At 43.7% G+C, this 25,739-nt stretch overlaps 4 protein-coding genes across 15 annotated transcripts in view; 1 reads left to right on the top strand and 3 right to left on the bottom strand.

The window, feature by feature from the left end:
- Positions 1–6,904, bottom strand: part of LOC101269366 (leucine-rich repeat-containing protein 37B) — an 84,709-nt gene extending 77,805 nt beyond the window's left edge. For all 10 annotated transcript variants that reach the window (XR_007473319.1, XR_007473318.1, XM_049701613.1 and 7 more), the window contains exons 1-2: positions 5,529–6,904; positions 3,090–3,161 (exon numbers count right to left, since the gene is read on the bottom strand). Coding sequence is in view for 8 of the 10 variants with exons in the window: in XM_049701613.1 (XP_049557570.1) it covers positions 3,090–3,161; positions 5,529–6,904 (1,448 nt within the window). In the remaining 2 variants the exon portion in view is untranslated. The remainder of the gene's footprint in view (positions 1–3,089; positions 3,162–5,528) is intronic.
- The window catches only part of LOC101287365 (leucine-rich repeat-containing protein 37B-like), a 127,941-nt gene extending 114,304 nt beyond the window's left edge, over positions 1–13,637 (top strand). The window contains exon 12 of the mRNA XM_049701621.1: positions 13,208–13,637. Within this exon, the coding sequence (XP_049557578.1) occupies positions 13,208–13,302 (95 nt within the window). The 3' untranslated portion in view covers positions 13,303–13,637. The remainder of the gene's footprint in view (positions 1–13,207) is intronic.
- Positions 1–16,714, bottom strand: part of RDM1 (RAD52 motif containing 1) — a 75,196-nt gene extending 58,482 nt beyond the window's left edge. For 2 of the 3 annotated variants that reach the window (XM_049701624.1, XM_049701623.1), the window contains exons 1-4: positions 16,594–16,709; positions 16,034–16,213; positions 12,868–12,990; positions 3,090–3,161 (exon numbers count right to left, since the gene is read on the bottom strand). In XM_049701624.1, coding sequence (XP_049557581.1) covers positions 3,129–3,161; positions 12,868–12,990; positions 16,034–16,213; positions 16,594–16,689 — 432 coding nt within the window. In that variant the 5' untranslated portion in view covers positions 16,690–16,709 and the 3' untranslated portion in view covers positions 3,090–3,128. Of the gene's footprint in view, positions 1–3,089; positions 3,162–11,270; positions 11,370–12,323; positions 12,493–12,867; positions 12,991–16,033; positions 16,214–16,593 lie in introns of all 3 variants that reach the window. The other variant, XM_049701622.1, reaches the window with a different exon arrangement.
- Positions 16,715–17,691: 977 nt separating this feature from the next.
- Positions 17,692–24,494, bottom strand: LYZL6 (lysozyme like 6). The gene is made up of 5 exons (XM_004275698.3): positions 24,382–24,494; positions 21,327–21,554; positions 19,944–20,102; positions 18,958–19,036; positions 17,692–17,986 (listed from the first exon to the last, which is right to left on the bottom strand). The coding sequence occupies exons 2-5, from the start codon at positions 21,463–21,465 to the stop codon at positions 17,917–17,919; spliced, it is 447 nt and encodes a 148-aa protein (XP_004275746.3). The 5' UTR covers positions 21,466–21,554; positions 24,382–24,494; the 3' UTR covers positions 17,692–17,916.
- Between the last annotated feature and the right edge of the window lie 1,245 nt (positions 24,495–25,739).

Raw genomic sequence — 25,739 nt, 5'->3', positions numbered from 1 at the left:
GATGTTTGCATGACAGGACAGTAGAAATTTTAAAAATAACAATGGTAAATTCAGCCTGGAAGTAAAATTTAGACTGAGAATGAGTCAGTCACCAAAAAATTACCCAAAAAGGGGCTTCAAATAAGCAATAACTGAAATAAAATACATTAATCTGTAGAACTTCAAATATTCATCTTGACTGGAGAAAAAATTTTAAAACTATGGGAAATCAGAGTTAAAGCCAGATCTAAAACTTTCTCACACCATGAAAATATCAAAACTAGGCATGAAGTAACATTTAAGAAAGACCAGGGTTCAGGTCTAAGGCAATCTTCTGAACTTCACATTCATTCTTGATTCTGTAATACTGACAATTACCCTTCTCTCCACCTCTGAAACTTCTAGGAAATTGAGAGGGCTCAGGGTTGGTTGGTTTGATTGATTTAACTATATATATAATGCAAACAATAGGCCTTTCTGGAACTGATTTACTCTCCTTCCCCTGCTTTCTTTCTCTCCAAAGTACTTAGCAATGCTTGAAATTATATCTATCTATTTATTACACTTATATACTTATTTCTATTTATTTGTAAACCCCCTGAGAACTGGGATACTTGAGCTGTTTCATTCTTGGGCCTGAAACCCTAGCATGTAAAACAGTTCGTGGCATATAGTACATACTCGAAAAATATTTATTGAATAAATTCAGAAAGTGACAAATTATCAACTATCAGATACTTTTATTTAAAACAAATTATCCATTTATTGTCACTCAGGAGGATAATTACAGGAAAAGAAATGTCTTTTTTCTCCCCTACATTTGTGACTCAATCTTTTCAGGCAAGAATCCTTTGAGAATTTCATAAATGCAATGGTGCTTTTCCCTAAAAAACTGCACTTTCTTGAACACACGCAAAAGTGTGCACGCAATTTCGACTTGTGGATCATCCTTTTAGGGCAGAGGTCTGTGAATAGAGAGGACTGAATCCAGAGTGCCAAACTTGGATGGGAAATAAAATTACATCTCAGTTTTCACAAATCTCTAACTAAAATCAGCACTTCCTTCCATTATGAATGTAGGCAACGAACCACAGTAGATCAGCAGTATAGTTAATTTGGTCCCCAATAGAAATCACAGGTCATTTCATATCACGTATATGCTGCAGATACCTCGAAATATCATTTATTCTCATCACTACCCTGGAGTTATAACATTTATTAGACCTACCACTATATCTTGTTATTTAAAGCGTTAAGAGAAGCATATTTATTACTATTTCACTAATTTTAAAAATATTCTGAAAACCATTTCAATATAGTTGGTTTCCTTTGTTTTTCTATATATTTTGACTTACTATACATTTTAAAACATTATCCCAAGAACATAAGCTTCTGCAGCTTGCCAAAGAGTTACACACGGGGAAGCAGGAGGGAGGTTAAGAAATTCTGCTTTGGGGAACCACTGACCTCAAGTCAGGAACCTCTGCTTATAAGGTATAAACCTCAAGCTGACTTAGAAATCTTCAAACCTTACCAGACTCATGTTATAGTGTACCGCCTCCCAAACACATGCTTTTCAAAAATTAATTTTTAATTTCAATTTATTTTTTAAAAATATGTAATATATATTCACATCTCAAAATTCCAAAAATATGTAGCACACAATTCAAACTTTTTCTCTTACCTCTGTCCCTCAGTCTACCACCCCCCTCCACTCCCAGAGGAAATTATCTATTTCTTGTGCCAAATGACTTTCATTTTTCTTACAAGATTGGGAAATAAAATCTCCAAGTTAGGTACTATCACGGGAAATATAAACTACATATAGTATTTAGGAAATCTGTAAATTAAAAAAAGTGCTTGGTTCTAGCATTTTTTTCATTTCCAATAAGATATCAGACTAAGGGGGCATATCTTTAAGGGTGGTCATAATACCAGTTTTTAGATTGACTGTTATGTCTTTTATTATTAATTCAGAAGTCATTTATGACGTCTATTCAAGTTGAACTAAGGATATGACCACAGACTGTCATGAAAATTACTTGGAATGTTTTTTTTCCAAAATAACTTACGTATCTAAACTGACTTTTTCTACAAATCAATAAAAAAATAGTAACAGAAAAATGGGGAAAGGACAGACAATTCAGGGATAAAATACAAATGTTCAGTAAACATATAAAGATATTTAATTTCACAAATAATAAGAAAATTCAAATTCAGACGGGACCCCTTTTATTCATCTGTCAGATTAGCAAAAAAAAAAAAGGGGAGAATATCAGTGGTGGAAGGGTGTGGGGAAATGAATGTCATCACAGCATGGTGACTGGAGGGTAAGCTGGCACAACTTTTTTTTTTTTTTTTTCTGGCATAACTTTTTGAGGGCAAATAAAATTTTATATATAAATAGTCTTCACCCCAACAATCCCATTTCTAGATAACTATTCTATAGAAATAAACGACCAGGCTCACAAAAATGTACGTACAAGGATATTCATTGCAGCAATGCAAGTAACAAGAAAACTGGTCATAATCTAAACATCCTTCAATAGGGGCATTATTAAACTGTAACACATTCATACTATGGAATATTATGCAGGAGTTTAAAGGAATGGGGTAACACTCTATGTACTGGGAAGGAAAGAAATCTAAGACATATCAGGAAATGAAGGAATCAAATTTCAGGATGTTAATTATGTAAAAAATGATAAGAAAAACACACAAACCTCTTTTGCTATCTGTAAATATGTATGTACTCAAACGTATGGAAAAGAGTCTGGAAGGATTAATACTAAACTCAAAGTAGTGGGTGTGGGATTAGGGCAAAAGGAGGGTTTTCACTATACCTCTTATTTCACTGTTATATATTGAGAATACAATCATGTATTACTTGTATAATGGAAAATAAGTTTAAATTGTCTCTTACTGATTTTCAAGAGGTCCTGCCAAATTTAATTTTTAAAATAAACATAGAATTTCAATCATTAGGTTGCTTTGGGATATGGAAGGGGAAGTACCTTTGCTCACAGGTATTGACCTCAAAATTCTGGACCAAGAAGGATCTTACAATGCAGTTAGCTTTTTGTATTCATATTTGGGGAGAGTATACTCACAGCTTCTCAGCCCAGCGGTATGCCTTCCACATACTTTCATCAATGTAAGAAATAGAGTTTCCTTGGAAATTTCTGTGAAGAAACACAGTTCATATGCTTGAATAGGTAGAAAAAGAATGTAGAGAATAAGGAAAAGAATCATGTAGGGAATATTCAAATGCAGAAAAGACCAGGTTTTTAATTCCCACAGCCTCCCAGCTTCCCAGTGTGCACAATTAATAAAAACATACTGTGAGGCCACTGGCACAAACAATGAGGCATCTTCTCAGAACCTGAACTTCCTATCTGTCCAAATTCTTGGATACATAATGCCAATTACTTTTTTTCCAAAATCACTTATGTGTCTAAAATGACTCCTACAAATCAATGAGAAAAATGGCAAACATTTATCAATATCAGCAAATAAATATTAAGAAATCCTATGGCAGGCAACACCAAAGCTTTGGCTCAGTGCCCTCAGAACCTCTCCAGGTGTTAGAAGGATACGGGAAGGCAATTAGACATTAGAGGGACTAATACGAAAATATCTCTTAAACATATTGCCTAGGGAAAAGCACAAGTCACTGAACAAGGAGTAAAGTTATTACCTCATTAGGGGAACAAAATGCAAAGGAAAGAGATCGGAAGGAAGGACACACATCAAAACAGTAACAGGAGTTACCTTATTGGTGGTAGGGAAGGTGGGGTGCAATTTTCACATTTTATCCTATATACTTCTGTCACATTTCTTTTTTTAAACAGTGAGAATGTGTCCATGAATTAGACATGTTTAAAAGAAGCTGTTAAATGCCTGAGGTTCGGTTTGAACCACTAACTCAGTGGATGACTGAATCTTTCGCTTTACCTTTGTCCTCTTCCCTCAGCAACAATGGAACTATTCAGTTTATAAGCACATTTTTCACGGGAGTCAGAAATAAGTCAAAACGGATACCTGTCTGCCCATCTGCCTGAGGGACATTTCCACTCAAACAGAGCCTTCTGGTTGCTTTATGCTCACCAATAAAAGATGCCTAAGACTGAACTCATCTCCCTCAAACTGACTCTGCTTCCCAACTGCTGTATTTCCACCTGTTATACCACCATCATTCTGCCCCTCAACACATGTGATTTTTCTCTTTGCTGTACTACAATCCCCCAACTCTAGTCAATTACTACATCTTGTCAGGTCTTCCTCTGTAGTACTCTCAAGATTTTCTTTCTACTTCCATCACAACCACTCTAATTCGGCCCCTTCTCACTTTACTCCTAGATTTTGCTAAAGCATTCTATTTGGTCTCCCGGAACCAAGCTTTCCTCTCTAGGTCGCTCTACATATGAAATCTAAAATCAGCCTCTTGCTTTAATCATTTGTCTCTCTTGCTTGAATACTTGCAGTAGCTCCCCATATCTCACAGCATAACTTTCAAACCCCCATTGCCAATAGTCAAGATATTTTATAATCCTATCTTTCATTGTTGCCTAACCCAATTCTTTACAGCCAGACTAATCTATTAAATTCTGATCATCCCTGCAGTCACACCTTTGCCTAGACTGTACTGCCTATTATTTTTCTGACAAATCACAGCCAATCTTGAAGTTCCAGCTAAAGATTTAGCTTATCCATGCAGCCTTCTGTCACCTCCACACCCCTGTGATTACAGGTTCTGGTGAATTACAGCACGTATCTGTATTTCTCTTAATACTTAATTATATATTACCCCCCTTTTAAGGCATATCCCCTTTCTTCCCACTTGTCATTGTCATGTTCTGGAGACAATGACATGTACTTCTGTGGCTCCCACAGTACTTAGCCCTGGGTTGGGCACAAAATGGGTGCTACATATAGAAAGCCAGAGGACAAAGATGAGTTCTAGATATAACTGAGGGACTGAATAATAATAATAGCTAACACTAAAATATATGCTAGGCACTGACAGAAGAGCTTTACCAATATTAACTCATCTAAATCTCCCAATGAGATTGGAGTCATTGGGAGATTTAGCAGCCATAGGAGTCATCCTGTGAGACGATGACTACCATAATCCCCATTTTACAGATGAGTAGTCATAAAGCTAATAAATGACAGACCTGGGTTCAAACCCAGGTAGTCTGGCTCTGGAATCTCTACTCTTAACCACATTGTCGTATTACCACCAAAGAGATGGGGAGAGGGACATGTTGCTCTAAAGAGGATGGAGTAAAGATGGGAGAAGAGTAGATGTTAAGGGATTAAATAATGGGGTAAGAAATGGAGAAGGAAAAAATAAGGGCAATTACAAGACTGAAGGAGAGGGAAAAATAGTAAGAAGAATGAAGATAAGGAATCATTGACAAACAAAAGCTGGAAACACAAAGTCAGTCAATGTGGATTGGGGAGATAAGGAGGGCCCAGGAAGACCTGAAGAAAGACTGCATTGTTAGGCAGGATGCAGAGAACAAATGAGGAAAGGCGATTCTTACAGGATGGTGAAGGTGCCGTTGTAGGCGTTAGGCTCTGGCTCAGGCACTCTGTGGAGCTTCTGCTTTGGGCTGAGACCAACACACGACAGCGTCTCATTTTTGCAGGTACAGAGCTCACATATGCTGATGTTTGTGGTGGCATTCTGCCCTGGCTGCTTCTTTTCTGGGGTATATCTTACACCAGGAAGACCTGTGGATACTGAATACTGAGTCGAAGGAAAAAGAACCGTCTCAGATGGCCTTGGTTGCTGAGATACGTTAACTCCCAGGTCCACAGGTGAAACTGTGACTTGAGACAGGTTTGGTTGTGCAAGCGTCACCTCAGGGTGTTTTGGAGGGGGAGCTGTAGTCTGCTGCCGGGCTGTAGAATGTTCAGACTCTGTAGTAGGTTCTGGAGTTGTGGTCAGCTCCAGGTTCAAAGGTTTAACTGTGATACTGGGTGATGTTGGAGGCTCAGTGTGATCCTGATGTGGTGTTGGAACTATTGAATTGTGATATACTGGAGGCTGAGCTACAAAAACCTCCTTAGGTGGTTCTGCAGGCTGGGTTAAGGTCTCCTGCATGACTGGAGAAGGTTCACCCTCCTTAGTGGGTTCTGGCCTTCTGGTCAGTCCAAGGTCCAATGGTTGAATCGTGACCTCAATCAAAGTTGGGTGGTGAGCCTGAACTTGCTCTGGATTTGGAAATGTCACCTCGGGGTATGGTGGTTGAATTGGGGCTCCTTGGTGAACTGGAAAAAGTTCAACATTTTCAGAGGGGACTGGATGCTGCTCTGAAAATTCCTGCCAGACTGACAAAGGTTCCAACTGCTCAGAGGACACTGTAGACTGAGCCGAGGTTTCTTGTTGGGGTGGAGGAGTTTCAAGCTCATTAGTGAAAGCTGCAGTTACGATCAGTGCAAGACCCACAGGTTTAACAGTGACATCGGGCCGCTGCAGAAGCTGAGCTTGATCCTGACCTGGAGGAGAAACTGTCGGCACAGGATGCTCTGGAGAGAAAACTACACTCGCGGAATCCGTGTCCGCGTATGGAGCCTCAGCCTCAGTCAACTCCTGATGAGGCGGGGCCAACATCTCGAATGGAGACCAGGACGTCAAGTAATTAAAGCCCTCGGCTTCTGCCAGGGGTGTAAGGGCATGGGGCAATTTGGGAGGGGGGTCTGAGGCGTATGAAGACCAAGCCTCTGTCAGCCGCGGGGGGTTGGGGGTCACCTGGACGGGGCCCAGGGCCCACTCCGGAGGCTGAACTGCCTGGACTTGAAGCCACAGTTTTAGCCACGTGAGGAAGAGCCGTGGCAACCAAAGGCGTAGCCGGGACATAACGTGCGGCGGCTCCCAGGCACAGTGACCCAGGCCAGTGAGGAGCCGGAGCCACATCCTGTGTCCGAGCTGAACCGCTATGCCAGCGCCGACGCGAGCGCTCAGGTTAGCAACCGCGCGCCCCTCCCCCGCCTAACGTTCCACCCGTTATTTATGACATCTGTAGTTACGCCACCTTTATTAGGTTAGTGCGGAGATCCAATCCGCGCCACCAGAGTGGGCCTTTTGCCCAGAGTCCGCAGGGCCCAAGCCATCCTTCCCCTTGCAAAGGCGACAGTTACCTCCTGCCGGGCCCTCTTCCCAACCCCTCCCTGCCCTCCCTGGCCCCAAACAATGAGGCGGGATTTGGGCTGCAGTCCCCAGTGGCCCCAAACTCCAGCAGCCCAGGGGTGGAGAGGGGTTAGGAAGGATGCAGAGCTTCCCAAGGAAACCACAGGACGTAGCATTCTGGGAAATTCAAAAGTGCTAATCCAGTTCTGGCAATCTGAACTCTTCCTCCTCAGAGCTGAAGTCTGAGACACATTCTTCCTCCCTTTGGCCACACGGCTGACAAGAAGAGTTGCTGACCAGCAAAATGAGCACCAGTTGGGTGGCGGGAGGGGAACACACCTTACAATTATTCGAAAATGTTGCGTATATATGTCCATGCCACTCTCTCACTTTGTCACAGCAGCTCGGTGGTTTGTGACCACCTAGAGGGGTGGGATAGGAAGGGTGCGAGGGAGGGAGACGCAAGAGGGAAGAGATATGGGAACATATGTATATGTATAACTGATTTACTTTGTTATAAAACAGAAACTAACACACCATTGTAAAGCAAATATATTCCAATAAAGATGTTAAAAAACTAAAAAACAATAAAATAAAATGTTTGCCATTTCCTCCAAACTCTCAGTATTCACGTCTCATTATTCGTTCACCACTCTGTTATTAGGGGTTACCACTGAATCAGTGATGACTCCAGAACTTCTGTAGGAGGGGTTTGGGGCAGGTGAGCAATTCATTCTGGGAAAGAGAGTCTAAAACCAAGTGAATGGCCCTTTACATTAGCATGGGCAAACTTCCCACACCCCACCTTGTCTCAACAGAGCCATTAATCTAGAAAAAACTACAGTGTCACTTTTCAGAGGTCAAACCTGTGTGCACACATGGAGAAGACACTTCGAATGTTAAAGTCAGCATGTTAAGTAATTTTCTTGAACTACTGTAACTAGCACCCTATTTACTTTCTTTACAGTCCTTTTCATAATCTATTTGATTTTAGTCCTTTTTAATTGTCTGGTACACCTTTAACACCTAAACTCCAAGAGAGAAGGAGCTTCATCTTATTTCCAGTGCCTAGCACATAATGGTTTCTAAATGGAACTGATTCCAAGATTGGCCTCATTTAGGAATGGATCTGTTGTTATAATCAGGTTTCCGAAATCTTTAGTATCAATACGGAATCCTTTCCTCTCACATTTCACAGGAAGCTAGACTTCTTAAAGCCCAAACATGGATACGTCTGAAGTTTCCTTGACTGATTTAAATCGAATTAAAATAATTATATTGTACAGGAAAAACTTTCAAAATTTTTACATTTTTCAGAACATAACCACCTTTTCTTTCTCTACTTTCTTCCCTTCAGAACAAACTTTGCAACATTGGGGTGAGTTAAATCATCAGAAATCTAGCCCCAAATTCAGCTCTCAATGACATGAAACACAGTTTTTGCTCCTTTTTAATAAAAATCCTATATGCAGTACATTAATGTTTTCTTTTAGAAATTACGTTGACAACTTAATCCCTAATTTGAGGCATTCATATAATTGGTTTACAGTAAGGTTCTTCGGCAAAATATTTAACACAGGATATATATGAGATGCTGAGAGCTGGGTAATATACCTTACTTGAAAGGCATGAGTAGTTTTTTTTGCATTACGCGGGCCTCTCACTGTTGTGGCCTTTCCCGTTGCGGAGCACAGGCTCCGGACGCACAGGCTCAGTGGCCATGGCTCACGGGCCCAGCCACTCCACGGCATGTGGGATCTTCCCGGACCGGGGCACGAACCTGCGTCCCCTGCGTCGGCAGGCGGACTCTCAACCACTGTGCCACCAGGGAAGCCCGGCATGAATAGTTTTTAAACACTGTAGCATAATCACACTTAAGGCCATAGTTACTTTGTTCCCAAATCCCTGCAATTCTATTTGAGGGGAGTTCTAAAAGGCCTGTGTCTTCTCCTGTGTCCACAACTGTAGACATACACTGATGGCCCTCAATCCTGCTCTCCAAACTTCAAATAAGGGGCCAGAGACAAGGCTCGGGACTTGGAAAAGTCCTAGAAATTCCCTGCCTCAAAAGCAGTTTCACAGTTTCACCTTTTCCTAAGGATGACAGAGCTGAGTAGACATGCCAAAGTCTTCCAAATCCTGCTGGGTGTTTTGAATTACGGCTACACTGGCTGTGTACCCCTTGAGTTTTTATCTCCACATACTTGAATGAAATCCTGTAGCTCCTCTTCGGTTCTAGCATCTGTGGCCTCTTTGCAGGGTCTATATGCCAGAGCTACTTTACCACTTTCTGAAATAAAGCTAACAAGGATCAATTCACAAGGTTTCTTGTTCTAAAACTTCCTGTATACAATGGTAGCACCCAATAATTAGACATTCTTTTGACTTCCAAAAGCAGAAAATAAGAGCATTTTCCTAGAAGTTCCCTCATCTGACACTTCCGTTTTTATCATAATTACTTGTGAAAAAATATATAACAAGTATCAACTTTGGTTCAAAAACCTTTATGATCTTACAAATAAGAACTAAGGAATAATGACATAGGAATTAAAAGCTGTGGAAACAAAAATGTTCAATCACAATACAACGAAATAGGAAGGCATTAGTGGGGGTCAAAGTGAGTTCAAACATGGGATAGATACCACTGGACTATAATAGATACTTCATGTTAGAAGCAAGGCAAGTGCCTACTCCTTGGGACCAAAATTCTACCAGATACAATGAACAAAGCTTTGGAGACAGAGACAGAGAGCATTTGAACCCTCTACTGGCAGAAACTGGCCCATGTACCCTTTGGACAATACAGCTTTCCTCAAGGCAAGCTAGAGCCACCAGGCTTTTTGGTCTAAGGAGTTTTGAGTACATATAAGGAGTACCTTGGCATATTAAGGACAAACAACCCAGACATTTAGTTTGGTTCTTAAAGGTTGTTACCCAGAGTTGACAGCTGGTGGAGATTCAGCCTGATGACCAGGGAAGTCAAACTTCACTGGAAGGACTGCCCAGGCAGAAAGGCCAAGACCAATGCAGGGTCAACTCTTACAAGCAAATAAGGTCTCTGAAACTTAGCTAGGATTTCTCAGTCTCTAAGCCTGCAGCGCTGTGAAGCAGGGGAGCAATTCTGTTCCGGGAATCTGCTAATCATAAAGTTTCCTTTGGGCACAGCCTGTGACATTCTCACCGCTGTATAACTCGATAGGGAACACAATCAACGCTATTCAGTAGCATGACCACTTTCAAGGCTCACAGAAACGTATCCGATAATTATATAAGAATCATATTCACCCAATATATCAGAAATGAAAGCTGAAATTAAACTGATTCCAAAAACATAATCTAATAAACTGTTCAACAAGAAAATAACAATGATAATAGTCCATATATTTTGTCTACTTACTATGTTTCAGGCATAGTTCTAAGCTTTTTACATTCATCATCTCATTTACTCTTACAATATCCCCCATTAGGTGGTAAGCTGAATTACTAACCCTATTTGCAGATAAAGAAATTGCAGCTTAGAGATATTAAACACCTTCAAATGTCTCTGGCTAGAAAAACCTAAAATTGCAACAACAACAACAAATAAATCTAAGAGACAAAGTTAGGACTCAAACACAGGTGTCCAAGGCTTATAATCACTACACTATTCTGTATGAGAAGCAAGCAATTGAGGAAGAACTGGACCAAACACTTTCTGTATGAACTGAGGCAAGTCATTCTACATCTAAACACTGGGGACAATAATATTCACTGTCGTTTTTCTCATAAATGCCACAAAGAACAAATTTAAGACTGCTGCTGTGAAAGCATCTGGTGAATGAAAGAATAGGTAATGTTTTAGATAACCATTATTTTCATCCAATTCACTTGTTTTGTTTTTTTTTGCAGTATGCGGGCCTCTCACTGTTCTGGCCTCTCCCATTGCGGAGCACAGGCTCCGGACGCACAGGCTCAGCAGCCATGGCTCACAGGCCGAGCCGCTCCGCGGCATGTGGGATCTTCCTAGACCGGGGCACGAACCCGCATCCCCTGCATCGGCAGGCGGACTCTCAACCACTGCGCCACCGGGGAAGTCCCATCTAACTAACTTTTCAAATAAGTTTATTTGCTCACTGAAACTGAAGTACTTCAAGGACAATCAGAAAGGTCTTACCTAAAACCACAATCAGCAGTTTCTGGAATGCATCTGTCATAGCATTCTGAATAACGAGCTTCTGGGTTACCTTCCTTTTCATAAGGAATGATAATGACCCTAAATCCAACCAAAACAGATGAATTTAAAATGCCTGTCTGAATAACTGATTTCTAGGTAATGTGTTTAGAACTAAAAATGCATCTGTGATTCTTAGATCATTATCTTAGTGATCAAGGGCAGGCAATACAGTGGGGTGCAGTTGAATGTCTCTGCTGTAGGTATACCCTGGCTTGGCACATTTTTACTGCTCAGATTCTGGAAGTTCCTAAAATACTCGATGGGAAATGCAAACCAAGAACGTGGCACAAATCGCATATGACACACAGATTTCAAGTGGACAAGCTGAGGCTACACTGCTACAGACGCTGCTCTCCTGTGCGTGAAGGGCTGGATTCATACAGTGAGATAGATTGGTGGTAGTGCAGATGATCTGGCCTCTCCTCAACCATCACCCACTCAGGTGGAGGGTGGAGCCTCCTCCACTCCATTCGCTAACAGCCCTGCCTCTGACTTAAAACCCTAAGCCCAAGTGCCATGGATTCTAGGAAAAAACTCAGTACCAATCGGAATCCCCTTTCTAGGGATCTATATTTACTTTTTCCGCTCAGGCCCTTCTATGGGAGCAAAGGACTGAACATTTACACAAGAGTTTATTTCAATCTTTAGACAATGGTTTTGTTGGGATAACTGGAGGCCAGAAGACATCTGTATTTGAAGGACTATTTTAGCACATAACAAATTATTAACCAAAAAAACCCACAAAAACTAACTAATTTTCCCTCCTCCTAAGCTTCCTGGCAGGCAGTCAGTTCTAAAATTCTAAAGTTTAAGGTGCTGTCAGGTATTGCCTAAGATAAAAACCTGTATTGTCAGGCAGAATAATTCTGCCCAGGGCTTTAGTTGCTTAGAAAAGGTGATGATGTATCTGAAAAGTTGAGTTTCAGAAAGAAAGGAAAAAAGAGAAATCCCACTCCCTCACCTCCCCATACACACACATACTGGAAAACAGACCTTCCTCCATCTTATCCAAAGGTTCCTCAGCCATGCCAACTCCAGGACTCCTGCACTCGTGGGAGGGCAACACCACCTCTAAAGCACAGAAGAACTTGAGGCTTTGCTTCTGAAGTGGTGTCCCAATATCTTCCTTTTCCCTTTCTTCAAGGTTAGAAAGATCCTGAAGCTGTTAGGATTTTGAATTAAAGGCTAGACTTCAAAATATTCTGTTGTTAGAAATAAAAACTAAACTCCAGCAACCCCAGGTAATAGTTTAGGTATGCTATAGCTTCAAAATCAAGTGAGACTTGCAAATGAATGATTAGATATGGTCAACTATTTTTTATTATATACCATACAAATACTGGAGAAAATTATGGACACCACCATCCAAGTCATTGAGATTATCACTAATTCTAGGTGGCAGGCCAATGCTCAGATACTTCCATGTGGAAGTCTCTCACATCTCCTCCCCATAGCCCTGTTCTATTCTTCCCTCTAAAGTCTAGGAGTTCAGTGTTGAAAGGAGTCTGGTTAGTTAAAGAAAGTCTACAGAGTTTACCTTGATGATCCTTTTTGACCACCCATTGAAACCAAAGTAGTAATTTGCCAATTCTTGGCATCTGGAGCTGTTTAGGGCAAGCGTATTATGTTGAACCGCCTTATTACTGGTGCCGAGACGAACCTAAAGACATAAAAGACCTAAAAATATCACAACCCTACATAGAGGCTTATTTTGGATATACCTGAGATTTATCAATACCAATTTCATAAAGGGGCTGTGCAGATTAAGTAGCACATTTTAAGCAATGAGTTCACAGTGAGCCCTAAATAAATGTTATTTATTATTTTTAAGTCAGTACTTTTCCGCATCATTTCCAGGGCCCCTGATTAACCGGAAGGTTCCCTGACCGCTGGTGGTGAAAGTGATGATGAAAGCAACCAAGGAAGCCCAGCAGAAGCCTATTATGGGGCTGGGGGTAAGCAAAGGAAGTGAACTGTTTCAGTCGTCTCATCCTGTAGCTCCTGCTTGAGAATACGAGCTGAAGAGGAGATAAGATGGACCTGCCACTGAATTAGGACCTTAATCTGTAGCACCCCCTCCCCAAGTTACTAACCCCTGTTAGAAGAGGGAATACGTATACCTCTCTAAATGTAAATAAAGCAACCAAAAGAATTAGAGGTTCATCTGCATTAACAAGCTTCTTTGAGAGTGCAAATATTTCCAGTCTTAACTCTCTCAATAACTTACATATTACTGTGGAGTTTTTACATCACTAGTTCTTTCTTAAATGTCTATTTCCATTTTGAACAGTGTGTAGTATATAAATACAGTCATAAAAATTCAAATAATACAAATAAAGTCAAAGCATTGTTAATTCTTTGTTTGTGCATCTTCCCCGTCACTAGTTTACGAGCTCCTTAAGTGCTTGAAGGAACCGTATATTATTCTTTCCTTGTTACCAGAAACAAGCATAGGTCTTGGCATATAATAGGGGAGTGATGGTCTGTTCACTGAGTGAATGAATGAGTACATAAGAAAATGAAATTATTTCCTCCAACTGAAGCTGCCTGCTGGGAAGGAGAAATGAAGACTAATTTTTAAATGTTGAGTGTCGCATGGGAGGCTAGGCCCTGTACGGTGAGTCATAATGGAGCTGTCCTGGACAATTAGGAAGCTTCAGAAGGGCTCCGAGCCCCTGGGTAGTAGAGACAGTTGACATCTGGGATAACCTTGCCACAGTTCTTGCTGGCAAACATATCCCTTTGTGCTACTGAGAAAAACTCAGATACATTAGGCCTTTCCTTCATTTTATTTTAAGATGTTATTATCTTTTCTGTATTTATAAAAACTACAGGGGAAAAAAGATAAGATGTATACCTGCCAATGAATAAAAGAACACATAATTGGAACTTCCCTGCTGGTGCAGTGGTTAAGACTCCATGCTCCCAATGCAGGGGGCCTTGGTTCGATCCCTGGTCAGTGAACTATGTCTCACATGCATGCTGCAACTAAGAGTTCGCACACCACAGTTAAGGAGACTGCGAGCCACAACTAAGGAGCCTGCCTGCTGCAACTAAGACCCGGTGCAACCACGGAAATAAATAAATAAAATTTTAAAAGAACGCATAATTAAAGTAGTAACAATTTCGGGCGTGTGGGCAGTAAACTAAGGCTCTGCATTAAATAAGGAAATCTAATACGAATGCCCTTTCCTCTCAACTCTACAGTGACTTGTAGAACATTCTATCAGTGCCTAGCTTTATGCTGTGAAAATCTCAGAACCTAAGCTTATGCAATAGTCTTAATGTCCAATATGAGAAAACAACTCATTACTCACAACTGACACCAAGTAACTGTTTCATAATCTTTCCAGGACCATCTGTAATATCTGAGTGGTTATGTGAAATGGTCGCAGGGTGTGCAAACAAAAGAATGCCTGACACAAAATCATTTCAATCCCAGGGAGTACAGGATTGAAGAGGGTGTTAAACAGGGTACAGAAGTGGGAGGTAGTGTACCTGGAGTCACATCTGAGGAGAGTTCTCAGATTCAATAAAGGTGAACTCAGTGAGTAAAGAAATATGGGTGAGAACAGGCAGCAAGGTCAGTAGGAAGTAGCCAGAGCGAGAAGCCAATCAGAGAAGACACACAATTATAAAGGGAAAGGTCTGGAAATCTAAGCCTCACTCACTTATTCAGAGGAATTGAAAAGGTCCTTGAAAAAGGAATGGTGGCTGAATGGAGGCACATAATGAAATGTTAATTCTGGGCAAGTAAGATTGGATGGCATGTTAATATGGAATAAGGTTTCTACAATGCATGAGAGAATATTTTAACCATTTTCTGGAATGTGAAGGGAGTTCTGAATAGGCAGTTTGAGAGTGATGATGAAGCCTCCTTTATGTTACATCTGACAAAAGTTCCTCAAGCTCCGGACTTCCCTGGTGGCACAGTGGTTAAGAGTCCGCCTGCCAATGCAGGGGACACGGGTTCGATCCCTCGTCCGGGAAGATCCCACATGCCGCAGAGCAACTAAGCCCGTATGCCACAACTACCAAGGCCTGCGTGCCTAGAACCCATGCTCCGCAACAAGAGAAGCCATCGCGATGAGAAGCCCACATACCACAAGGAAGAGGAATCCCCGCTCGCCGCAACTAGAGAAAGCCAGCGCGCAGCAACAAGACCCAACGCAGCCAAAAATAAATAAATAAGTAAATTAATTAATTAATTAATGAAAAACGTTTGTCAACCTCACACATTTGAAATCCACATAAAAGTAAATAGAAGGAAGACTCTTGTGAAGATTTCTTAAATTAAGGGGCAGCATAAAATCACATGGGGTTTAACATCAGTTAAGTTTGGGTTTGGCCTCTAGTGTCCACCTTTACTGTCATGAACCTTAAGTAAGTCACTTAACCATCCTGAGTTCGAGTTTCTTCATCTAAAAAAAAGAAAGAAAGATCTGGGGAACTGGGGGATCAGTGGAGCAGTGAATCTGAGAGCATTCTGTACACCACAGTGCTGTACAAACGCTGGCCTTTCCCCCCCCCACCCCGCCCCCGCCGCTGGGATCTTAGCTCCCCGACCAGGGGTTGAACCCGGGCCCTCAGCAGTGAAAGTGCAGAGTACTAACACTGGACCGCCAGGGAATTCCCGATGGCCTATTAGTTTTAAATTCAGCACTTCATCCCAGTAGAGCGAGGAATTCCACATTTGGACCCACCTTCACTGGAGATGTCTGGAAAAGCTGCTTCTGGTCGCATGCCTTTTGGGCTCTGTGGGCATCCCTTGCTGAATAAAACTTGATGATGCCATAGAACCCAGGACCGGCCACTGCTGCGTTTGGGAAGACTCGGACCGAATACAGAAGGCCAAACTGGGAGAAGACTGTGAACACAGAATGCTGTAGGGTGGTCCCATGCTAAGTAAGTGCAGGAAATTTCACGCCCAGGAAAACAAACCGCCCATTCCCTTATATTCCCCCAGCCCTTCGCCACAGGCAACTGTGGTGAGCCGGCAACTCCAAACACTTCTCATTTTATGAACAAGTTTCCCTCTGAAATCCTAAGCTTCGAGAAGCATTAGGAGGCAATGCCGTCTGTTGGGAACTATCTCTCAAAAATCTCTGGGAGCGAGCTGACTGCTCAGGTCGGCTCTAGAACTAAGATTCCTCTCAGCGGAGACCACAGGCAGATGAGGTGCTGAAGCAGTACCCCGAGGCGCCCAGTTACTGGGGCGCGGGGCGGCTTCCTCCACCCCTCCCTCCGCCCCGGCTCGGCTCACTTGCAAGGCCTCGGCCGTGGGTCCAGAGCTCAGCTCCCACACCAGCAAGGTTTTGTCACCCGCGACGGGAACCGCAACAGGTACCAACTCCACCATTCTACCGTTACCGCGCGTGCGCGGCTCGCGGCGCAAGCGGACTGCGCCTGCGCACGCGCGCCCGCGCTTTTTTAAAATGGGAGCCTGAGGGGCGGAGCCAGCTCGGTGGGAGTGGGACGGGGGCGGTGCTCGGACCTCTCCCTCGCCCCTCCCACTCCGGGCTTGCCTCTGCCTCTAGTTCCCCTTCCGCAACCCGCGCGCCCAGAAGTTTTGAAGTTTAGCGTTTCTATTCAAGTGTATTTTTAGCGTAGAGTCCAAAGTGTGAGTTTACAGGATCGAATGGTGCGGACATCTTTACAGCAGCTGGCTTCATCTTCAAACTCCCAGAGAAGACTAGAGTACTAAGTAGTTAGCGCTGACTATCCACTGAACTTTAAAAACTTAGATTTCCCGACTCTGTGTGAGAAATGACCACCAAAGATGCAATCCTTCGACTTGAGTGTTTGCATGAGTCTTAAATAGGCAAATCAAGGCATAACATTAAAGCCATCAACAGTCTAGTATGAAATTCTTAAAAAGCTGGTTTCTAGCCCATTTTCCTAAAGTACCGCCAAATCATCCAGCACATTTCTGCATCCCCACCACGACTTTCTCCACCTCAATATAGCAGACACTTAGCCCCACCCATTACCTACTTCTGAGCTCTTTTACTTCAAGAATTGTTGACTTTGGAGGAATTACTTAGATCTTGATACTGTTTCAAACCAATAATTATAGATTTATTATCCATATCACTATCCATTGCGTTCATTGTATGTATCCATTTATTCATTGTATCCATTATCTGTGTATGGAGAAGATCCCCATAATCTTCTCCAGATTGATTATGAACACCTCATGAACAATATTTACAGATTTATCATCCTTTTTCTAGTACTTAGCACACTCATACTCTATTAGGTACTCAAATATACCTGGGATTAATCATGACTAAATTAACACATTCTTTGCACAAGGAATGCTTTAATAATTCCAAAAATATAGAAAATTCTTCATCGTGGTCTTCTTGGTTTGCAAATGACAGTCAGGAACCAGGGGCCTGGGCCTGGATAGGAACAAGGAGGAAGCCCTAGAAAACTATTTATTCCTGGGGCTCTGGTCAGTTTTATTTGTAAATGGGAAAGGAAGAAAATAACATGAGGTGGAGGCAAGAGGAAGAAGAAATGAAAAATTCCCAAGTGAGGAGAGGAGTTCTGGAATGACTCCACCACAGGCCTGTTCCCTGTCTCATGCCAGGTGGCATCCTGTCATCCAGTAGGACAGTGGCCGGTCTGCACAGTGCAACCTCCATTTTACCCTGTGGAGAGAAAGAAGATTGGTTCTTTTTTTTTTATTAAGAATCAATTTTATTTATTTTTGGTTGCGTTGGGTCTTCGTTGCTGCACACGAGCTTTCTCTAGTTGCGACGAGCGGGGACTACTCTTTGTTGCGGTGCGCGGGCTTCTTATTGCGGTGGCTTCTCTTGTTGCGGAGCACAGGCTCCAGGCATGTGGGCTCAATAGTTGTGGCACATGGGCTTTGTTGCTCCACGGCATGTGGGATCTTCCCGGACCAGGGTTCGAACCCGTGTCCCCTGCATTAGCAGGCGGATTCTTAACCAATGAGCCACCAGGGAAGCCCAGCAACACTTTTTATAGAAAATGTTGCTGCCAATTATGTAGAGAGGGCCCGTGGCAGCTGTGTTTATGTTGCTGAATTTCTTCCATGCCTGTAGCTGAATGAATGGAGCTGGGACACAGGGTCCAAGCTGAACCCATCAGATCCTCCCTGCCAGGCACTTGGACTGGGACTGAGCCTAGCTAGTCTCTATGGTCGCTTAGGACATTAGCCCATAGATTCAGGGCGGACATAGTCTGTCTGGTGGACTGTAGAGCAGAGAAAGCTGGTCTGCAGAGGGAGTAGTGAAGCCAATGCACAAAGAGAAGCAGAAACCTGCAAAGGAAAGTTTCCAGCCCTGCTTCCACCCTCTTCCTGAGGCCCAGCTGCACCCCTCGTGTGGGCTCAGCAAGACACCTTGTCCTCTCAGAATAAATCTCCCCCAGCTAGCTCAAGTTGCTCTGTTCCTGCAACCAAAAGAGTTTTGTTTAATACAGTGTCAGAGGAAGAGCCAGATCCCAGGTCTTCTAAGTCGGAGTTCCAAGCCCTGCCACATCCCACATTTTTCTAGGCTGTAGAAAAGGTCAGGTCCTGGCCTACTGTCCCTTTCTCTGTCACTACATCTTTCTTAAGGCTTCTCCCACTAACTTCGTCCCACCATGGCCCCCTTACCAGTTCTTCATCCCCCCTGTTCCGGACACAATTTTTTTCACACAGTTGATGTTTGAAAGAAGATTGAGGCTCAGCAATTCTGAAAGGGAGAAAGAGAATACCCGTCAGAGCACAGGGGACAGTCCCGAAGACTGGCTCTCCCTGCAAGGCATGTGCCACCCAGTGGCTGAGAACTTCCGGACGAGGCAAGTCTTCCCCCTCAGAGGCCCATTTGGACATCCGTACAATGGCTGCTGGAGGTTGGGGATGGTTGGGGGGTGGGGGCAGGAGGGGCAGGAGGTCTGAGATTTGAGCCTGTTTACTGCCATACTTCCTAATGGATGGTAGTTCACCCCAAGTGTGGAGGATTCTAGGGAAAGGAAATGCCAAAAGAGGCAACACAGAGACGAAGGAAAAGTCCTGCCTAAGGAGGGAGGCTCTTCAGGTGAAGAGCCCAGGGCCATTACTCAGAGTACAGAGGAGGAGATGGGGAACAGAATCACGGACTTGTGGAGCCTCCTGGATTAGCCCTGAGGTGGGAGTTTGCACTTGGCCTTCGGTCAGACCATTAGCCAAAGGCAGCTCTACTTGGTGGTGAGAGCTGAGCCTTCAGGGCCACGAGTTTGGCGTTCAGCACTGGTTCTATGAGCCTCAGTTTGCTCACCAATAAAGTGGGGATCATACTAGTTTCTACTGCACGGCAAGTTGGATGAAATGAGCTATGTATGTAAAGTACTGAGTATATAATACGCTCTCAGTAAATGCTGGCTGCTGCACTGCTCTACTGCTACTGCCTGTGCAGAGCTTCTCTGGACCCTGCTAGCACACTGCAGAACCTCCTATGGGCATTTAGGGACACGAGTCAACCCTCTGCTCAGTAAAGGGATTCCCTGATTCCTTGAACCAATCCTCTGGGGTTGTTTCCAGGCTGTGTGTGGGAAGGGAAGTCCCGTGAGCAGAGCCTGGTCATCTCTCTCACCTCTCCCACCCTGGGGCCCTGGCCAGACCTTGACAGTCCACTTGGCAAATGTTTTCCGTGTGACTCTTGTCATCATTGCACCAGTAGTGGCTGTTGATCTGGAAGATGCTATAGTCAAAGCTGCCATCTGTATTTTCATTTACCTTTGTTATGTTGAAGTGACTTTCCACGAAAGCCAGGCACAGCCCTTAGAACAGGGAGAAGAGGGTTTTTAGACGGGGGGCCAAGCTGAGGGACAAGGAGGACGGAGGAGAAAGGGAGACGAGGAATCAGAAGAAAGGAACAGGCTTCCCTGGTGGTGCAGGGGTTAAGACAACTAAGCCCGCGCGCCACAACTACGGAGCCTGCGCTCTAGAGCCAGCGAGCCACAAGTACTGAAGCCCACGCACTCTAGGGCCCGTGCTCCACAACAAGAGAAGCCACCGCAATGAGAAGCCTGCACAACTCAACGAAGAGTAACTCCCGCTCGCCACAACTAGAGAAAGCCTGCGCGCAGCAACAAAGACCCAACGCAGCCAATAATTAATTAATTAATTTTTTTAAAAAAAAAAAGAAGAAAGGAACAAAGCCTAAGAGGCTAGATGGGGCTAGTGGACCAGAAACACCCATTAGCTTCTCCTCTCATTCTTCAGTCCATCCACCCATCAGTACAACCACTCATCCGTCCATCTGTCCATGCATGATTTCTGCACTTAATGATCACCTACTGTGTGCCAGAAACTGTGCAAAACCCAGTGAGGGACCTTTAGCTGGCTCAAATGCAGAGGCTGCCTTCAAGGTGCCTATAGAATAAGAATGAAGATATGTACCTAAAAAACCCACAAAGCAAGATGAAAGGAGAGAGTGTTATAAGGCAGTCGTGCCTTACAATTCTGGGCAAGAGGGAGCTATCTCTACCATGGAGTAGGACGAAACCTTTGCACTGGCTGTTCCCTCCACCTGGAATGCTCTTCCGCCAGATGTTTGGGGGACTAGGTCCTTTATTCCATTCAGCACTGCTCAATGTCACCTCCTCAGAGAGGCCTTCCTTGACTTCCCCCTCTAGAACAGTGTCACCCATCACTCCCCACTGCTTTACTCTTCTGCATAGCATTTATCACCACCAGGAAGCACTTCATATATTTGTGTGTTTCTTTCTTGCTGTCTCTTCCCCTAGAATGTGAACACTATGAGAGAAGGAGCTGTGTTGATATCTGTATCCCCAGCGCCTGAAGTAGTTCCTGGGACATAATAAGTGCGCAGTTAAGAATCGTGGAACAAATATCGAATGTTGGGAAAGGCTTCTTGGAGAGGGCTACTTTTTGAACTTGACTTTGAAAAACAAATGAGAGAAAAAGAAAGATGGCCACGGAGGGCATGACCGGGAGAGGAGAAGAAAAGGGGTGTGAGGGTGTGAGGAAACGGCACTCACAGTCGCTCAGGGAGTAGCCCTCAAAGCCATCCAAGTCCTCCTGGTGCAGCACATTGGCCAAGTCACATCGGTTGATGAGGCTGGCTTGATTCACGGCAACGAGACAGCTGACCAAGGAGATGAGTAGCAGGGTCGTCATCCTCAGAGGGGAGGAGACGCAGTGGAGGGTGAGCAGAGGAAGGCCTGCGGGTCCTAGGGTCTCCCAGGAGAGAGAGTCTTCTGGGGAATCTGGAGAGAGCAACCACATGTCCTCGCTTACTCACTGCCCCCCTCCTGGCTGTTTCTCTTTCCTCTCATGTATTATTTTATAAATATATTTTTTTGGGGGGTCTCCTGTTGTTTTGTTTCTGTTTTTGTTTTTCCTAGTCTAAAATTAACGATGCTGGGGCATGTCAAATAGAAATGAGAGCCAGCTCAAAGGGGTACCCACTGGCCAAATCTGGGACAGCATTTTTTGGGTAACAGCTTTACTGAGATATAATTCACAATATATAATTCACATACCATACACTTAATTCATTTAAAGTATACAATTCAATCATTTTTCACAGAACTGTGCAACCAATCCCACAGTCAACTTTAGAATATTTTCATCAACCCAAAAAGAAACCCCATATCCGTTAGCACTCACTGTCTGTTCCACTTCCCTCCAGCCTCTGGCAACCAATAATCTACCTTCTATCTCTATAGATTTGCATATTCTGAACATTTCATATAAATGAAGTCATACAATATCTGGTCTTCTGTGTTTGACTTCTTTCACTTCACAATGTTTTCAAGGTTTCATCCATCTTGTAGCATGTACCAATATTTCATGCCCTTTCACGGTTGAATAATATGCCATTGTAAGGATATATCACAATATGGTTATGCATTCATCGGTTTGTGGACATTTGAGTTGTTTCTATTTTTTGGCTATTATGAATAATGCTGCTATGAACATTCGTGTACAAGTTTTTGTGTGGACAAATGTTTCCATTCCTTTGGATACATACCAAAGAGTGGAATTGCTGGGTCACATGGTGACCTAAAGTTTAAACTTTTGAGGAATTGCTGATTTCCAAAGCGGCTGTACCATTTTACATTCCCATCAGCAATGTATGGAGGTTCCAATTTCTCCACATCCTCACCAACAGAGTTATTAACTGTCTTTTTGATCAAGGCTATCCTAATGGGTGTGAAGTGGTATCACGTTATGATTTTGATTTACATTTGCCTCATGGCTAATAATGTTGATCATCTTTTCACATGCTCATTGGCTATTTGTGTAACTTTGGTAAAATGTCTTTTCAGAACCTCTGCCCACTTTTTCAGTTGGGTTGTTTGTCTTTTCATTATTGAGTTGTAAGTGCTCTTTATATATTCTGGGTATTAGAACCTTATCAGATACTTGCTTTGCAAATACTTCCTCACATTCTGTGGGTTACCTTTCACTTTCTTTTCTTTTTCTTTTCTAATAAATTTATTTATTTATTTATTTTTGGCTGCGTTGGGTGTTTGTTGCTGTGCGTGGGCTTTCTCTAGTTGTGGCGAGTGGGGGCTACTGTTGGTTGCAGTGCATGGGCTTCTCATTAAGGTGGCTTCTCTTGTTGCAGAGCATGGACTCCAGGCACATGCGCTTCAGTAGTTGTGGCATGTGGGCTCAGTAGTTGTGGCTCACGGGCTCTAGAGCACAGGTTCAGTAGTTGTGGCATACAGGCTTTGTTTCTCCGTGGCATGTGGGATCTTCCCGGACCAGGGCTCAAGCCCGTGTCCCCTGCATTGGCAGGCAGTTTCTTAGCCACTGCACCACCAGGGAAGTTCCGCCTTTCACTTTCTAGATGGTGTTGTTTGAAACACAAAATTTGTAAATTTTGATGAAGACTGATTTATGTATTTTTTTCTTTTGTTGCATATGCTTTTGGTATCATATATGTGAAACCAATGCATAATGGTTTCCAAGGTAATCTGGAACAATTTGACCATCAAAATAAATGATGATAGTGACAGATTATAACCCACTGAATGAGATAGGAATCCATGAGTTCATAACAGTAATAGATAAATAGATACATAATGGGGATTAAAGGAGAGCTCTTCTTGACAAGAAAATGCTGACTGATAAAAGTGTTGGTAGTCATGAAGTTCGAAAATCACCATCTTGAAACCATCCTAAACTGGTTTGAGCAAGAAATAATCATCAATAGATGCTAAATATGAGGGGGTGGGAAGCTTGGTGAAGAACTGAGTATGTTCATGGTCTTAAAGTATCTCCCCTTGATTGCATGAGAAAAACAGTAACAATACAGTGGAGAAATCAGACAGTATTTTGACCTGGTAATCAAAATTAACACCACCAGTGAGGGACAGAGAGAGATTATGTGCCTCCAGATGTGACACCCTGAGAAGGACACACATCACTTATGCAGCATTCTGGCCAGAGATGCATAACCTGTAGCTAATCTTGAGGAAACAGTAGACAAAGCCAAATGGAGGGAAAATCTGTAAGATAACTGGCCTACGTTCTTCAAAATGATCAATGCCATGAAAGCAAAGAATGAGGCTATTTCTATCACTAGGGGTGTGAGTGTGTGTGTGTGTGTGTGTGTGTGTGTGTGTGTGTGTATCTTTCCATTAAACTAGGTGTATGTTCCTGAGGATTCCTCCATCCACTAGCTTCATGAGTCAGGCAGCTTCTTGGACAACATGGCTACCCTGATGCCTGTCTCCTCACGGATGTTTTATTCTGTCTCCTAAGACTCACTCCATTGCAGCCTGAGCTTGCGACCATTCTTTTGCCTCTCTCTTCCACCCTACAGCTGCCAGATTTAGCAAATAAAATTACAGGATGCCCTGTTACATTAGAATTTCAGACAAACAACAAATAAGTTTTTAGTATAAGTGTGTCTCATGCAACCTGGCTCTGCCTTGACTCAGTAGGGTCCTACAGAGACAGGTATCACTGAACCTCGGAAAGCAGGGAGCTCCATCTCTGCACATGAAGGCCCCTCTTGGGGTTCCCTGGGGAAAAAGTGGTTCCGGCAGGTGTACCCCCAACTTCCCCTCCCGAGCTTACCGCTCTCCTATCCCTCTCTGACCCCAGGTCCCAGCCGGCCTAGGGCTTTCTGGGAGAATCTGTAGAACAAAGTCGTTTGGGTAGGAGCCTCCTCTTCCTCATGGACTACCCTGTGGCCCCGCCCAGCTCACCGCTCTCCATATTCTAAAGAAGACGGGAGTGCTCAGCCATCCCCAACTTCTGGAACCCCAGTTCTGTGATGTCATCACTCTCCTGGAAATACTCTGGTCTTACATGCAAATTGGCTCAGTCTTGAGGCCAAACTTCAGGCAGAAATGGTAGGTGGGCCTGGAGGGATTGGTGACAACTGTGGGATAGGGTAGAGGGGCTGGTTGTTCTGTCTGCACACCGCCCTTCCCTTCTGGGAACAGTACCACCTTTAAGGGAACTCCTTCCCCCATGGGGCTTTAGTGCCACAGTCACAGGGCCCTGCACTCCAGGTGACAGGGTGTGCCCGTGCCCCAACCAGTGTATCTTGAACTGAAATTAGGCAGAGCAGCTCAGCTTCTCCCAGGTAGACTTTGGGTGTGGGGCCAGAGGCGGACAGTTTGGAATCACGTGGATACGGCCCATCCGAGAGAATAAGCCTCCTTGAACAGGGATCAGAGTCCAGACAGGATTCCAGCCCCAGGGTTCCTCCCTTTCTGCAACCTAAACACCCTTTTGCCCTTACTACTACCCTATGATTCAATAAATGTCCTTTCTTGTGTAAACATGTTTGAGTTGAGTTTCTGTCACTTACAACCAAAAGAGACCTGCCAGGAGAGAAAGCATGGGGTTAACCATCCACGGAATGGTGACCTGACAACCTGTCACCTCCCCATGAAGGCCACACATCTTAGTATCATTTGTCAACAAAGTCTGGGAGACATTTCCACCAACTATAGCAAAAAGGAAGCAAGAGAAAATTCTGTTACTGATGTTCACTCCACCCTCTGAAACAGGGTGATAAGGTCTGACAGAAAGGAAGTAGGAAGAGCTTTCTAAGTGGGCAGTGATGCCCCATACCCTCTGGCTTTGGACTTCCCTCCCCAGTGGGACAGCAGAGCATTGCATCTTGGGATGTGAAGGCAGCCGGAGCTCTGGTGGAGGTTGAACTCTGGGAGGAGGGTATTCTCTGGGTACCACTTTATGAAGTATCGTTTGGGGCCAAAAATATGCAGGTGCCTCAGATGACCCAAACTACCATGTCTGTGTAGAATTAGAGACCTGGGTAGGAGGAGAGGCTTTCATGGCCCAGGACCACATGCTGGAAATTGGGCCAGGGGAGGGTCTCCCTGCAGCTTAAAGTCTTAGAGGGGATGATGGCAGCACTCAAAGGGGGACCAGAGGGACCTTCCACCCCCACCCCCCAACTG

The sequence above is a fragment of the Orcinus orca genome, chromosome 19, assembly GCF_937001465.1.
Source record: "Orcinus orca chromosome 19, mOrcOrc1.1, whole genome shotgun sequence".
Classification (NCBI taxonomy): domain Eukaryota; kingdom Metazoa; phylum Chordata; class Mammalia; order Artiodactyla; family Delphinidae; genus Orcinus; species Orcinus orca.
Note: the sequence above shows the minus strand (reverse complement) of the source record. Positions and strands in the feature narration are given on the sequence as shown.

Coding starts and splice junctions, on each gene's coding strand:
- LYZL6 (XM_004275698.3), bottom strand. CDS start 21,465: ATGACGACCCTGCTACTCATCTCCTTGGTCAGCTGTCTCGTTGCCGTG. Junction 19,037..19,943: donor TTGCCAAGTGGACTGTCAAG/GTCTGGCCAGGG, acceptor TCTCCCTTTCAG/AATTGCTGAGCCTCAATCTT. Junction 17,987..18,957: donor ACAGGGGGGATGAAGAACTG/GTAAGGGGGCCA, acceptor TTCTCTCCACAG/GGTAAAATGGAGGTTGCACT.